At 41.9% G+C, this 16,576-nt stretch overlaps 1 protein-coding gene across 1 annotated transcript in view; it reads left to right on the plus strand.

Annotated features, from left to right (window-relative positions):
* Window positions 1-5,639: 5,639 nt before the first annotated feature.
* The window catches only part of LOC138777148 (cytosolic phospholipase A2 delta-like), a 30,996-nt gene continuing 20,059 nt past the window's right edge, over window positions 5,640-16,576 (plus strand). Inside the window, exons 1-2 of the mRNA XM_069956254.1 lie at window positions 5,640-5,800; window positions 15,946-16,015. Of these exons, the coding sequence (XP_069812355.1) occupies window positions 5,768-5,800; window positions 15,946-16,015 (103 nt within the window). The 5' untranslated portion in view covers window positions 5,640-5,767. The remainder of the gene's footprint in view (window positions 5,801-15,945; window positions 16,016-16,576) is intronic.

Here is a 16,576-nt window from a genome sequence, read left to right on the forward strand (position 1 = left end):
GTTGGGGAGCTCCGCGTGTGTGGAGATTTTCCACGTTTAGGTCAGTGAGCTCCAGGTGTGTGGAGTCATTCCCTATTTAGGTTGAGGAGCTCCAGGTGTGTGTAGTCATTCTATGGTTAGGTTGGGGAGCTCCAGATGTGGGGAGATTTTCCACGTTTAGGTCAGTGAGCTCCAGGTGTGTGTAGTCATTCTATGGTTAGGTTGGGGAGCTCCAGATGTGGGGAGATTTTCCACGTTTAGGTCAGTGAGCTCCAGGTGTGTGGAGTGATTACTTGTTTAGGTTGGGGAGCTCCAGGTGTGTGGAGTCATTTCCTGTTTAGATCGGGGAGCTCCAGGTGTGTGGAGTCATTCCCTGTTTAGGTTGGGGAGCTCTGGGTGTGTGGAGTCATTCCCTGTTTAGGTTGGGGAGCTCCAGGTGTGTGGAGTCATTCCCTGTTTAGGTTGGGGAGCTCTGGGTGTGTGGAGTCATTCCCTGTTTAGGTTGGGGAGCTCCAGGTGTGTGGAGTCATTACTTGTTTAGGTCAGTGAGCTCCAGGTGTGTGGAGTCATTCCCTGTTTAGGTTGAGGAGCTCCAGGTGTGTGGAGACATTCCATGTTTAGGTTGGGGAGCTCCAGGTGTGTGGAGACATTCCATGTTTAGGTTGGGGAGCTCTGGGTGTGTGGAGACATTCCAAGTTTAGGTTGAGGAGCTCCAGGTGTGTGGAGACATTCCACGTTTAGGTTATGGAACTCCAGGTGTGTGGAGACATTCCACGTTTAGGTTGGGGAGCTCCAGGTGTGTGGAGACATTCAACGTTTAGGTTATGGAGCTCCAGGTGTGTGGAGACATTCCATGTTTAGGTTGAGGAGCTCCAGGTGTGTGGAGATATTCCATGTTTAGGTTGAGGAGCTCCAGGTGTGTGGAGATATTCCACGTTTAGGTTGGGGAGCTCCATGTGTGTGGAGTCATTCCATGTTTAGGTTGGGGAGCTCCAGGTGTGTGGAGACATTCCACGTTTAGGTTATGGAACTCCAGGTGTGTGGAGACATTCCATGTTTAGGTTGAGGAGCTCCAGGTGTGTGGAGACATTCCACGTTTAGGTTGGGGAGCTCCAGGTGTGTGGAGACATTCAACGTTTAGGTTATGGAGCTCCAGGTGTGTGGAGACATTCCATGTTTAGGTTGAGGAGCTCCAGGTGTGTGGAGATATTCCACGTTTAGGTTGGGGAGCTCCAGGTGTGTGGAGATATTCCAGGTTTAGGTTGGGGAGCTCCAGGTGAGTGGAGTCATTCCCTTTTTAGGTTGGGGAGCTCCAGGTGAGTGGAGACATTCCACGTTTAGGTTGAGGAGCTCCAGGTGTGTGGAGTCATTCCATGTTTAGGTTGGGGAGCTCCAGGTGTGTGGAGTCATTTCCTTTTTAGGTTGTGGAGCTCCAGTTTTAGTCTAGAGTTGTGGAAGGAGCTCCTCATATTTATGTCCTCGAGAAGTGGAGGTTGTTTCTGCATTCTTTGCTAGATTGTCCATTGGATGATTCAGGATTTTAGGTCTTTATAAACTTTTCACATCATAGAAAAATTCAAGAGTTTCAATCAGTGGTGGCGTGGATGTTCTTTTTCCCTGGAGAAGCAATCTAGAAGCTTGGTGGGGAAGCCAGGACATCTGGTATGGCACCAAAGTCCACAGTAAAAGGCGAGAGCAATGATGGTTGGTTGAGGGGTGTGTGAGACAGGTCACTTATGGATGCAAGCTCCAAACCATAGGGAGTGATGTAACGCAACCACCCATTTAAAGCATTACTGACATGTCAAAAACTTTTGACATGTCACTTTTTTTTTTTAAGAAATAGTGATGCCTAAAATTAGTAATTGTAGGGAGTGATCAAAGGACAGTGCCCCGCATGAAAATACTGCTTTAGAGTATCAGGATAACTTGACAGCTGAGAGGAACGGTACTTACTGGATTGTCGAGGTCACTCCCAGCCTGAAAATGTCTTACAAAAACATTGCAGGGTGTGGAGGCTGCGGCACAACACAAAAGACCAATCTTATATGATATGTATTTGTATCTGAGATGATTGGACAGATGTCACATTCATCATTCTCCACCCAGAGAAATGTAGTGTGGGCCGGATAAGAGTGATAGCGAAGAACAGCCAGATTATATTTGTCATCTCCAACCAGAGGTTCTTTAGAAAATTTCTAGAAGGGTGGGAGCTCAGTGAAGAAGAGACTCTTCTATATTTAGATATTTTGTATATAGTATATATCTGGACTAATTCTAGTAAGTAATTTACACCCGGGTTCCCTGTACATCACAGTCTTGGCTCCTTCTGCTACAATGACACGGACAGACTGATTGCCCGCTCAGCCAATCAATGACTACAGCAGTGTCCCACCCCATTCAGTGATTGGCTGATCCAGCAACGGGGTATGTGACATTACAGAAGCAGGAGCTGCTGGAGGCTGGTGGCATGACGATATCAGGAAGGCAGTGCTGCGAGGGCACGGGGATAGGTAAGTATGCTTCTTTATTATGTTCCCACACCCCCTTCTGCCTCTGATTTTTTTTTTTAACTTTCATGGGACTTCTCCTTTAACATGATAAAAGAGACTTATGGGTGCTACAAAACAGCATGCGATCAGGACATATTACTAGAAGACGCCTTTAAGGTGGCAGGATTGTTATTCTTAATGTCTCATCATTTTTTTTTTATAGGTCTATTTTTTATTTAGCAGCAGACAGTCAAAACAGCCGTATTAACCAGTACAGAAAATCAGGTTATCAGTCGTCTAATATGGCAAGAGGAGTCAGAGCTGGATTAAAGATAACCTGTGGGACAACTCCGCATGTAAAAAAAAAACCTAAATATTTTAGATCTCTCTACCTGGAGAGGTTAAAGCTCTATTGACACGTTTTTTATGAAAACGTGCCCCTGTTCGTCCTGGAAACATAAATAAATTGCCAAATGGGCGTTATAATTGCCCTTGACAATGGGGTGTGTACACACACCCCTGATTCTGTACTGACTGCCTAGCTGCTGACAGCCACTAGGGATTTTTTTTTTTTAACGTTTGACCATTTAGTTTTCTCTGACCCCTGCGTCTGGTTTTTCACTTTATACTACTCCACCTCCTGTGTTGACTTCTGATTTTGTCCTTCTATTGGTCTCCTGGATTTTGATCCTCTGGTATGTCTCTTGGTTTTCCAGTTTTTGGCTTGACAGGCTTTCACCTGGTCTGATGACCTTGGTTTTTCCCCTGACTGGCCCTGTACCCACCCTGTTTCCCTGAAAATAAGACAGTGCCTTATATTAATTTTTGCTCCCAAAGAGGCACTATGTCTTATTTTCAGGGGATGTCTTATTTTTCCATGAAGAAGAATTCACACTTATTGTTGAACAAGAATTGAGGACATTTATTATATACTGTATAGTAGTTGTCATCACAAACCAGAATAACCATACAAAACAACGACCTCACCCCTATATGCCCCCTCTCCCCTTTGTGGCGTGACGGCAGGGGTCTTACTTTCGGGGGATGCCTTGTTTTAAGCTATCCAGTAAATCCTGCACTATACGCTATTTTCAGAGGATGTCTTATTTTTGGTGAAACAGGGTAGGGAAAAATCGGAAACATTGCCCAGTTGGCGGCTTCCATTTAGGGCAAAAAGTCCAAGCAGGCAGGGATAGTAGTCATAGGGTACAGATAGGCTAGTAGGTTTTGGATTTTCTCGAGGAATTACAGAGGGACGGAACAATTTCTAAGATGGATCGGGATTGTTTGTTTGTAGGGAATGGGAATATGATGGTTGAAAGTTCTCCCTTGGGAAATTAAGAAATCTTGGAATGTAACACTGATGAAATTTTTCATAACTTGTAAATATAATTTGTATTGTTCTCCTTTTCCTTATCTTTGCCTTGCTCATCATCTCTTGATGAATGCCATTGATTCCAGGATGCTGTACATATGAAACAATGGGATTAATTCTTCATTCCCTCCCCTTTAAGTTTCCCCCCCACCCTCCCTCTTCTTTCCCCATTATCCCTCTGACAACGTGCTTCTCAGATGACAAAGTTATTATTATTATGCCTTACAAGTTGTTGGTTTATGAAAAACTTAAATAAACTTTGAATATGCTGGAAAAATGGGATTAAAGTAAGCAGAAGAAACTTGACATGTAAGTATAAGAAACTTGACAGAAATAGCTTTGATCGTTTGGGGTCTCACTACCGAGACCCCACCAGTCAGTAGAATGAGCAGGAGAAAAATCTCTGCAGCATTTAAGCTTCTGTGGAGCACTGTGACCCCATTGACAGCATGGTGACATAAGAACTAAAACATTTCCTGCAAAAAACAAGCCGCCAAAAGAGATGAGTAAAAAAGTTATGGGTCTTGAAATAAGGTGGTTAATAACTTCACCAAAAGGTGGTTAATAACTTCACCAAAGTAGTACGATTATACATAGTTTATATTTCTATAATCGTGATGATCCAAAGAATAAATAATACATTCATGATGGTATTTTTACCAAATGGTGAACAACAGATATGTAAAATGCAAAAAAAAAAAAAAAAAGAGACTAAATCTCATTTTTTTCTCTTTATACCACCTTTATACCAAATAAAATAAATGTAAATCAACAAGTTATATGAACGTATTAAATATGCTGTTTGTCCCACCAAAAAACAAGCCCTCGTATGGCCATGTCATTTGAGCACTAAGCTCAAATTGCTTTGGTCGCTAAGAAGTTAAAGGGGTTTTATGTGTATATGACCACTTCACATTACCACTACTCCTTTCATTGTCTTTAGGAGCAGAATAATTCTTTGTGGGGGACCCAGTGGTCAAACCGCCCACAATTAGACACATGCCTTGGTTTGTGGATAAGGGATCATTGTCATTGTCATGGTCAAACGGTTCTGATATTTGACATACACGTACAATGCATTAGTGATGAGTGAATAGTGGAATATTCGATATTCGTACGAATATCTCCCGAATATTCGATCAAATATTCAATCCCATTAAAGTCTATGGGAACAAGTATTCGATTATTGAAAAATGACCACTTGGAGGTAAAAACCGGAAGCTAGGGGATTTGAACGCTTATTGAATATTCAGCGAACTATTCGATAATATTCGATAGATCGAATACCTTATATTCGATCGAATATCTATTCCATCGAACAGTTTTCGCTCATCACTACAATGCATCAATTGTCAGACCAGGGGCTATAGGGCAGGCTCAGGATCTGTGCATGCTCTATGCTTGCCAGGTACCAGCTCTTTACTGTAGCTGAGACCAGCAGCAAGGATCAGAGCATATGACCCCTTAGATGCCACGGTCAGTTGTGACCTCTGCATCTAGGCGGTAAATTTCCTCTTTATCAGATAAAATATAAATTTTATTGGAATTTATAATTGCATTTATAAAAATATAAAACTTTTTAGATCTTCACTTTTCCAAATTGCCTTGATATGCCTCATTCGTGTTTATGACTAGCTGGGCTCCATGCCATGTCTGCACCCACACAGTGCCTCCTCCCATACCCAGGTTACATATACATAATATAGTCTCCTGTCTTCCTTCCCTATGTGGTGTCACAGGTCTGAAATGACTTGGGTGTCATCGCTGACACAAGGAAGATGGGACTGAGTAAAACAATTACGATGGGAGGGATTACTGAGGGATTGAGTAACATGACGTTCAGGTAAAAGACATCAGGACTTTCAGAGATACTTACTGTTACTGAGATTCCTGACCTGGATGGGACGTGAACTACTCTAGGATGAATACAATATCTCCTTCAACATTTTACAAGGTAAACAGCCCTTATTCTTCATTCTGGTCACCTATGACATAACAAACAAATACATTTAATTCCCTTTAATTTTTGGTTCAAATACAACTGACTATATATATATATATATATATATATATATATATATATATATATATAATATACACACACATATATATATATATATATATATATATATATATATATATATATATATATATATAATGACGGAGATTTATCAAACTGGTGTAAAGTAGAGCTGGCTCAGTTGCCCCTAGCAACCAATCAGATTTCACTTTTCATCCCTCACACGTTCTTTAAAAAAATGAAAGGTGGGATCTGATTGGTTGCTAGGGGCAACTGAGCCAGTTTCACTTTACACCATGTTTGATAAATCTCCCCCAATGTATATATATGACTATATACAGAATATATGAATAATATAATGAGTTAAAAATAAAATACATACGGTATACAGCAGGGGTAGGGAACCTTGGCTCTCCAGCTGTTGCAAAACTACAACTCCCATCATGCCTGGACAGCCAAAGCTTTAGCTTTGGCTGTCCAGGCATGATGGGAGTTGTAGTTTTGCAACAGCTGGAGAGCCAAGGTTTCTTACCTCTTGTATACAGTGAATATGTAGATGAGATACATATCTAATATTGTACTGTACTTGTTATAACTTGTCACAACATAAGATGGTACATGATAACCTAGTGAGAAGGCAGTGTGTAGACTACGAGCCTCTACATAGCTATCACTATAGTCCTAAAGTGAATTCATGACCTAGATTATGGATTAGATACAGATACTGAAACATGTTCTTTTTTTTTTCTAATCTGTTTCTATTCACTTGTAATGGAGAGTTTTCTAGGCATGCTCTGTGACTTGTGCAGTGAGGAGGAAGATGGGAGCTATGATCATCACCTGTTGTGAACAGTCTGATCCCATCTTATCTATATGTTGATATCAACATTCACTGTAATCCTGTCTACGATGTTAATGAGGCGACTGCTGTAAAGTGATCTTTACAGTACAAGAAATGTCAGCTTGTTATTAGGCTTAGTGGCCAGCAGTAGAATTGAAAGATTTTACAATTATTTTATAATATAGGTGTAAAAATGGAAAAAAAAAACACCACTAGCAATTCTTAAAAAATATGTCAACATGAAAATTGAATTTAAACAATAGGTTTCCATATATCTTATCAATAGCTACTGTTGGCAAACCACATGTTTGGCCAACAGGTAGCAACACCTTCTCGACCAAGCATGCATGTGTTATCAACAAGAGTAGCCACTTCCAGACACCTCTTATAGCGGTTTAGTTTTTTGGAGAACATAAGCATGATGCACAGGTTAGGTTAGCCATAAAGAGTTACTAGTATGAGCATACCGACATTATTATACTTGGTATGCCCCAGAGCTTCTTTTACTGCAAATTACTGACGAGCAATTGGGGTCAGGGGGGCCCAGTGTATTGCAGGAGCTGGCCACTGGGCCCCCTGATGTGGTGGGCCCCATAGCAACCTCTATGTCTGCAACGGTGGTAGTTATGCCCCTGGTTAGAATAGCTCAACCCATAGTGACCAGGTGATCACCATGGTGACTTAATTCTAAGAAATGGCTGTCCCCTTTAACATATGTACGTTTTAAAGTGTCGTTATCATTATAATTTTCCAAACCTAAATCAGCAGTGGATGTGATATAAAGCATTCTGCAATTTACATTAATTATATTTTTTTTTAGTTATTATGGAGAACACAGCACTTCCTGTGTTTTACTTTTACAAAAAGACTAAACACAGGAAGTCCCATGTTTCCCAGGTCATCTGCACTCACGGAGAAGGCAGTCATGTGATTAATGGACACATTGAGCTGTGACTCTGTACTGGCAGGGACTTCATGTGTTTAGTCTCTTTTTTTCAACCAGCACAAGACTAAAAAGCTTCAGGAGACTGAACCTGGACACATGTAAGTATAGCTTTTATATAGCTGCCTTCAGGAGACTGGACCTGGATACAGGTAAGTATAGCTTTGTTTTACAGCAAGATAACAAAAAAATAATGAATGTAAATGCGAACCTTCTTTGTATCACATCTGCTGATTTAGTTTTTGAAAGTTATAACAACAACAGGGACACTTAAAATTTTCATATAATGTACCATTTAGTGGTTTTATTTCACATGATTCTGTTATTGTTGCCAATAGAATCTATATATAAGTGTAACTATCTTCACCCTATGTAATTAGAAGGTTTTCCCAATAGAGTGAGAGTCACTGCCAACAGATGTGTAATCATAGGGTGTAAATGTGTAAAGATATGGGTCCTACCTAGTAGAGCCCCCTAGTTGGCTGTAAATGCAAGGCATAAAAAGAGCTTAGCTGCAAAGCAATGATCACACAAGCTCTCAGCCTCATGGACCATGCAGTCACAGATCTGAGATGACCCTGTGCAATGTGTCCTGTATTCATGCTATGGAGTATTGGAAATATGTATGAATCAGGCCTCAATAATTGGTAATATGTGGACTAATATGGGTTTGGCAGATGTAACATTCAGTTTCGTGCCAAACCCAATGTTAACAAAGCCCTAATCATACATGTCCATGCTCCCTCAGGGTCCTCGTACTCTGGTGCTGTCGTCTTCTCCGGTGAAGAACCACTCACTGACTAGGATGGGACAGCCTGTGATTGGTTGAGCAGGCTGTTTATTTTGTCTCTAGAAAGACAGCTTGCTCAGCCAATCACAGGTCGTGGTGCTGTCCTGTGCCAGTCAGCCTGTTTGTTTCAATAGTGAAAGCCCACTCAGCCAATCACAGGCTCACTGGGACAGGATAGCACCGCAGCCTGTGATTGGCTTAACGGGCTGTCACTCTAGAGACAAGAATAACTGCCTGCTCAACCAATAACAGGCCTGGAGCTGTTCCGTCCCAGTCAGCCTGTGATTGGCTGAGTGCGCCTTCACCGGAGAATACCATGGAATGGGACCGGAGAGCCATATAAATATATCAGTGAGAACAACTTTTTTTTGGTTTGTTTTTTGAGACGTGCGGACGCTCTTCCTGAACCTGTCCGGACTTAGCAAAAAATTTAGTTTGGTAGCGAACCGAACTTTTTGCAAAGTTCAGAACAAATATGGGTTCGGAGGGCTCGGCTGCTCGGCTCTAGTGGGTGGCCAATAACCCAACATCCTCATACATATGAACATTTTATATGGCTGAAAGTTCATGTTTCCTCTATAAGGGAGAGGTAGGCCACATCCTGACAGCTCTGGCTGTGGCTTATCTTCCCCAGGACAATAGGGTCAGGCAGTAAAAACCCATTTCATCTGACCCTTCTCTTTATCAAAATCATCTATCAAGAGAGAATCAGGGGGCTCCTATATACACTCTAAACAGTCAGCCAAATTAACTGAAGTCTTAAGGTCCCAAAACACCTTAGACTATAGTCTGACAAACCCACCACTCATCAGTCTAAGATGTTTGGGGCTCTCCTGACAGATGATGATGATCATGGAAAATCACCGCCCGACCCCTTTGTTTCAGGAGAGATAAGCCGCTTACTTCAGCTTACCCCTCCCTGTGGCAAATGTTCCTGTGTATGAGAAGTGGGGGTGGCGAGCAGGGGAGATATCTGACAATTGCTTGGCTGTCAGTTATAGGTAGATAATAAAAGAAATATATGCTTACCTCCCTCGCTCCCCAGCTGACGCTGGGTTTATGTGGCTGATTGGCTCAGGGATGTGACATCTAGTGATGAGCGAACATGTTCGTATGTGTACGAACATGGCCCTAATCTGTTCGATGATCAGAATGGTTATTATGATCATTTTCGAACATACGAACGTTTATCTTGCGATTTACGCAACTGCGCAAGTTTCCTCCTACCAATTTGAACGAGCCAATGAACATGCAAGGAAGGAAGGGCACATCAGGTAATGTAGTAGCCATGTTCACTACTGACATTACTGTGATTTGCTGTAAGATTAGCAGCATTACGTACGTTACGTACATGCTATAAAAACGCAATGCTGAGGCGAATTTTCTCACAGTCTTTCCTGATTCTTGTGCCGTTCAGTAGGGAGTGTGAAACAAACAGGGACAGCATCTGCATTTAGTTAGGCAGCAATATTCACAGTGGGGAGGGAGAGCTGACCGAGTAGGGCTTAGAACATTGTCAGTGTAAGGAGGGAGAGCTGACCGAGTAGGGCTTAGAACATTGTCAGTGTAAGGAGGGAGAGCTGACCAAGTAGGGCTTAGAACATTGTCAGTGTAGGGAGGGAGAGCTAACCGAGTAGGGCTTAGAACGTTGTGAAATTGTCAGTGTAGGAAGGGTGACAGAATCCAGTGTTTTAGAACTATAAGGATTCATTTCTTAACCCTGTAGTGACCAGGCGTCCATCCTGTCCATTATCTTCACAATGTATTTGAGTTCTCCAAAGCCAAAAAGGAGGCTCGCTGGGCTCTTGACTTGCTGAGCTGACTGCACACTGCGGCCTAGTGTGATTACATGTGTGCATGTCATTGCGTATACGCTATACGCTAATACGCTAATGCTACGCACCTCGTAATTGATACGCTGTTGTGTATTTTATGCTTTGCATCTGATAATCTGTATACACCGAAACATACAACTCTACTGTGCGGTCGTTATTTGTTTGTGAATATTTGGTGAACACAAACTGAACCGATCACGATCATTTTTTTTTTGTGTGTGTGTGTTCGGGAACTGAAACGAACATTGGAATGTTAACTCATCACTAGTGACATTATAGGTTTGCTCGGAGGTGGTGCCTCTATGGCCACCAATTGGCTAAGTGAACTTTTGACCCCACATCTTCACGCCAGGAAACTGGAGCTATGTGACCTCAGCATTGGCTATTATTCTTCTCCCTGGGAACCATATGAAAGAATAACTTTGCCCCTTTAACCCCTTAACGACCAATGACTTATCTCATACGTCATGGCGCCGTTAGGGGGGTTTAGAGAGGGGCCACGCTGCGACCCCCCTCTGAAACGCCACGATCCTGGCTGCTTTCTGCAGACCGGGACCGCTGCTATTAGCAAGCGCGGACGATTGCTGTGCCCGCTAATAAGGGCATTTAAATGCAGCTGTCAGACATGACAGCTGCATTTAAATGCCCTATGGTGCCTATCTGTGGTGGTCTAGTGGGGGGATCCCCCCTCCGCGATGCGATCGTGGAGGGGGGATCCCTTCTCCTGACTCGTCTGGGCCTCAGCATCAGAATGACGCTGATCCCGGCTCTGTATTCCCTGTGTCTGGTCTGCAGCAGACCAGAGTAATAGAGTACCGATCTTATGGATCAGTGCTCTATTACAGTGCTTTTCAATTCCAGTCCTCAGGCCCAACAGGTCACGTTTTGAGGATATCCCACACAAAGAACTGGTGTGATAATACCTGTGAGTATAGTTATATCACCTGTGAAATACTAAGGAAATCTTCAAAACATGACCTGTTGGTGAGGCCTGAGGACTACTCTATTATATACACAGCATTGATCTCAATGGGAGATCAGTGCTGTGTATATAGAAGTCCCCCTGGGGGCTTCTAATTAATGTGAAGGTTTTTGCCAAAGTGCAAAATTGTACATTTTTGATTGCATCAAATTTGGGAAAATTGTGATAAAAAGTGATAAAAAAAAGTTGCATATACCCAAACAAGGTACTTATAAAAACAACAGATCATGGCGCAAAAAATGACACAGCCCTATAGACCAAAGGATAAAAGCGCCATAAGCCTGGGAATAGAGCAAAATAAGGAACATTTCGTCTCTTTTTAAAGATTTAAATTTTTTAAAAGCCATGAAATAAAATAAAAGTTATCGTTACATACCCCCCACAAATTAAATAAATTTGCGTTTTAATTAAATTTTTACCACACATACATTTTTTCTGGTTTCGCAGCATATTTTATGCAACAACTAAGTCTGTCATTGCAAAGTACAATTAGTGAGGCGAAAAATAAGGGCCCATGTGGGTCTGTAGGTGAAAAAATATGCGCGCTATGGCCTTTTAAACAAAAGGGGGAAAAAACGAAAGTGCAAAAATGAAAATTGGCCCGGTCGTCAAGGGGTTAAGCCTCATTTCACACCTCATCTAACTTCCGCAGTATTCCATTGAGCTAGATCCATATTGCACAGTATGTTTTTTTTTTTCTCCATTGGATAGTATGTATGATGGATGCCACTAATTGGTATATGACGTAGGTATACATCAGAGCTTTACATATAGTCACATGACCATAGGTGTAATAACTGCTGCAAAGATCAATGGGCCTAATACTACAACTGGGCATTATGGCTCGTTCCCACTGAGCAAAAGCAGCTGAATTTCTGCGCTGAATCAGCGCTGAAATTTCAGCCGTTAAAATAGGTGCAGAGCTAATTTCCATTGTGTTGAATGGAAATTCTGCTCTGCAGTTCACACAGTGGAATTTCCGCACTGAACTAATCCGCTTTCCGCCAGAAGAATGAACATGTTCATTCTTCCGCTAGCGGAAGCCTATACAAATCAATGGGGCTCTGATTTTCTGTTTCAGTGCGGAATACAAGTGTAATACAAGCGGAAATTACTCGCTGAATCCGCGCGGAAATGGGGAAAAGGGGGGAGGGAGGAGGATTCTAGTATATGTTCTGGTATAGTCTAGTTTACTCACCAAATACTCGCTGAATTTCAGCGCTGAATGCATGCGGATTCCTCGAGTATTCCACGCTGAATTTGTCAAGAGCTGAACACTTTCCTAGCAGAATACGCAGGGATTCTGCTTACATTCTGCTTATATTCTGCTCGGAATTCAGCGTCAGTTGATTTCAGGCGGAAATATTTCCTTGCGTAATCCGCTCCTTTTGCTCTGTGTGAACGTAGCCTTACATTGATCTCCATTGTGAATGAAGCTTTTACAAGGGATTACAGTTTGCTATAGGACGGGCTCATCCTAACTTTTATTCTGTTCGTCGTCACAGGGGAGATTTATCAAACATGGTGTAAAGTGAAACTGGCTCAGTTGCCCCTAGCAACCAATCAGATTCCACCTTTCATTCCTCACAGATTCTTTGGAAAATGAAAGGTGGAATCTGGTTGGTTGCTAGGGGCAACTGAACCAGTTTCACTTTAAACCATCTTAGATCTCCCTCCCCCCATGATGATGTGTGTTTTTCTTACACATATATATATATATATATATATATATATATATATATACATATACATGTGACATCATCCATTCCTCCCTTCCCGTATCATAGACTCATAAAGGAACATGATGAACTGCCATAATGTTGTTATTTTCTGCCCATAATTATAGCGTGCATTCATCATTAATGTTTTACAAGACCAGACCCACTGCGTGAGTCACAAACCTGTATCTCTGGTCATTGTCACAGCGCATAGGGTGAGATGACTCTGCATATGTGGGGATGGGATGGATTTCTGATCTGTACCTATTGAATTGATGAGGCTGCATAGGGATAGGGTAGATTTCTGCTGAATAAAAATGCGGAAGGCGGCTGCGTCTGGTGCACTATATTATTGTGTAATAGGTCATTAGGAATCTTGCTCACAATTACTAAATATTAGGGATCACACTGAAGGAATACATGACAGTTTGTCAGGTCTTTAGGCAATATACACACAGTACGGTTCCCGTGACATGTCCGCCGTTGCAGGAGCTGCACTGCTCAGCCAATCACTGATCACAGCAGTGCCCCGCCCCTCACAGTGATTGGACAGATTATCACTGCAACCAGTGTGGTGGTGAGCAGTAGCTGCAGGGGAACAGGGGTAGATGAGTATCACTGGTGAAAAAAATAGTTATTAAATCAACTGGTACCAGAAATTTATATGAAATAACACCACTTCCTATGGGACATGCAGCAGCTGATAAGTACTGGAAGGCTTGAGTTTTTTAAACAGAAGGGCAGATATTGTAATAAAGGCAATGATCAGCTGACAAGTAAACCACTGTTTGCTCATCGGCTGAATGTTGTCTTTTAAAATGATTAAAAATCATCAGCTTCCGGCTGTATAATAGATGATGCGCAGCCAACAGCCGATTAAAAGGTGTACTTTGTCATTGGTATGTAGAAAATATTAAAAATGTTATGCTTACCTCTCCACACTCCCCTGTTATATCTCTGACCACAGCTGCCAATGACAGCAACAGATGAATTCCTTTTGGCAATAGCAGCCCGCTCAGCCAATTACTGGCTGCGGTGCTGTCCCGTCTCAGTCAGTGATTGGCTGAGTGGGCTGTCACTGCGGAGATGGGTTTGTCGGCAGTCACTGCTGACCCAACCGAAGGACGACAGGGGGAGCTTAAAAAGGTAAGTATAACATCTGTATTATTTTCTATACACCGATGCCGGAGTACCCCTTTAAAGCAAAAGCAGCCCTGCCCGCATGATTATCAAGCAATTTAATAAGCTCAGTAAATGCTACACCAATGCGGGTCGGGCCTGCTAAGTTAACAAATCTGTATAATTTTCTGATATTGTTCTTTTTTCCTCTGGAGTATCCCTTTAAGGAGTAATCATACCACCTTAGACATTATGACGGCCACCTAATATGTGATATGGCCATAGGGCGGCATCCAACTTCTTTAGCCACCGGTAATCAAAAGTCAATCGATTGGACTTGAGCAATTCTAGTTAGAATTAGATCATGACCATGTTAGGTTGCATTCATATGTTCCGTAAAGTTGTCTGCGCTCACGGATCCGTGCGCACGGACAATCTTACAGCCCATTGTTTTTTATTGGGCTATTCAGACGTTTCGTGATTTCACGGATCCATGATCCGTGCCGTTATAAAATAGGACATGTCATTACTCGGAACGGATGCACGCAAAGGATTCCCCATAGAAATCAATAAGATCCTTGTTTTTCACAGATGTAAATTTAAAATGCTTTAAAACAACAGTTAAAAAAAAACGGACACAGATGCAAAACGGACTGTTTTGCACAGATCACGGAGGTAGCTAGCAGACCACAATCACGGACCAGGAAAAACACTGAACGTGTAAATGCAGCCTAAGAGATTTTACATTGCAGTTGTCTGACACATTCATCATATTAAAGCAGGGGTGGGGAACCTTGGCCCTCCAGCTGTTGCAGAACTACAACTCCTATCATGCCTGGACAGCCAAAGCTAAAGCTTTGGCTGTCCAGGCATGATGGGAGTTGTCGTCTTGCAACAGCTGGAGGGCCAAGGTTCCCTCCCCCTGTATTAGAATGAACGATTCTTTCCTTTTACAGTAGCTTAGACAAAGCTGGGTGAGTACTCCTCCATTGTGATTGCCGCCTATATAGAGAAGAACAGCAGCACCCCAGGCAAGAAACAGCAATATAATACTGCGGTTACTGTTAATTACTTGTCATAATGACAGCAAAATATTTAACATTGAGCGCAGGTGCTAACAATAGGTACTGAATTATAAGGTATTTAAGGTAACAATGAGTATTTCCCAATATTGTCTTGTATTTGTCATTGCTTCACCAAGTGCAATAATCACTGGTGTCATATGGCTGCTTATATACTGTATATAGTTATAGAATTTATTATGATTTTTTATATTTTTCATGTGACCACATTCACCGTACGCAGGAATTAAAGAGGTACTCCATAGAAATTCTTTATTTTTTTTTGTAATCAACTGGTGTTATATAGATTTGTGAATTACTTATATTCAAAAATCTCAAATCTTCCAGTACTTACCAACTGCTGTATGTCCTGCAGGAAGTGGTGTATTTTTTCCAGTCTCACACAGTGCTCTCTGCTGCCACCTCTGTCCATGTCAGGAACTGTCCAAAGCAGTAGAAAATCCTCATAGAAAACCTCTCCTGCTCTGGACAGTTCCTGACGTGGACAGAAGTGGCAGCAGAGAGCGGCTGGAAATAATACACCACTTCCTGCAGGACATACAGCAGCTGATAAATACAGGAAGGTTTCAGATTTTAAATAGAAGTCATTTAAAAATCTACATAACTTTCTGACACCAGTTGATTTTTTTTCCCCCCTTCGGAGTACCCCTTTAAAGGAAAGTGTTGTTCTACCTTGTATAACATGCAGTTTGTTAATGGTACAGGAATTATATATATATTCTTCCTTCTGTTATATATTCAGTTACCTGATTTGACTCATTATTTACAGGAGGAGGCATCAAACTATGAATTAACTGTGAGGGTCATAAAAGCTCAGAACATCCATGGGGGAGATGTCGGTGAGTGATTTCCTGTTATTGTAGAAGTCTCACACTATTTTTATTAGTCATGTATCTATTCATTTTATGCAACCTGTGTGCAAGTTAATAAGATGGGGGGAGGGGGCGTCAGCAATGAGGTCTTCTGTCACGCTTCAAACTAAACGTCCGTCACGCCCAGTGAATCATGTATTCTATGGAAACAGATCATAGGGGGAGATTTATCAAACGTGGAGTAAAGTGAGACTGGCTCAGTTGCCCCTAGCAACCAATCAGATTTCACCTTTCATTTTCCAAAGAGTCTGTGAGGAATGAAAGGTGGAATCTGATTGGTTGCTAGGGGCAACTGAGCCAGTTTCACTTTACACCATAGTGTTACAGTAGGGGTTTTGTTCATTGTATTGGGTGTTGTCAATAATAATAGGAGGATGTAAGGGAGAATATGTGTAAGGAAGAATTAAAGAGGATCCCAACCTACCAGACACCAAACAAAACAATACACGAGTATAGTTTTTCAAATATTCATACATACTTAAAGTGAATCTGTCAACTGCAATTCACGGTCGAGGCTAGATATCTGTG

This window comes from Dendropsophus ebraccatus, unplaced genomic scaffold, assembly GCF_027789765.1.
Source record: "Dendropsophus ebraccatus isolate aDenEbr1 unplaced genomic scaffold, aDenEbr1.pat pat_scaffold_526_ctg1, whole genome shotgun sequence".
In the NCBI taxonomy this organism is placed as follows: domain Eukaryota; kingdom Metazoa; phylum Chordata; class Amphibia; order Anura; family Hylidae; genus Dendropsophus; species Dendropsophus ebraccatus.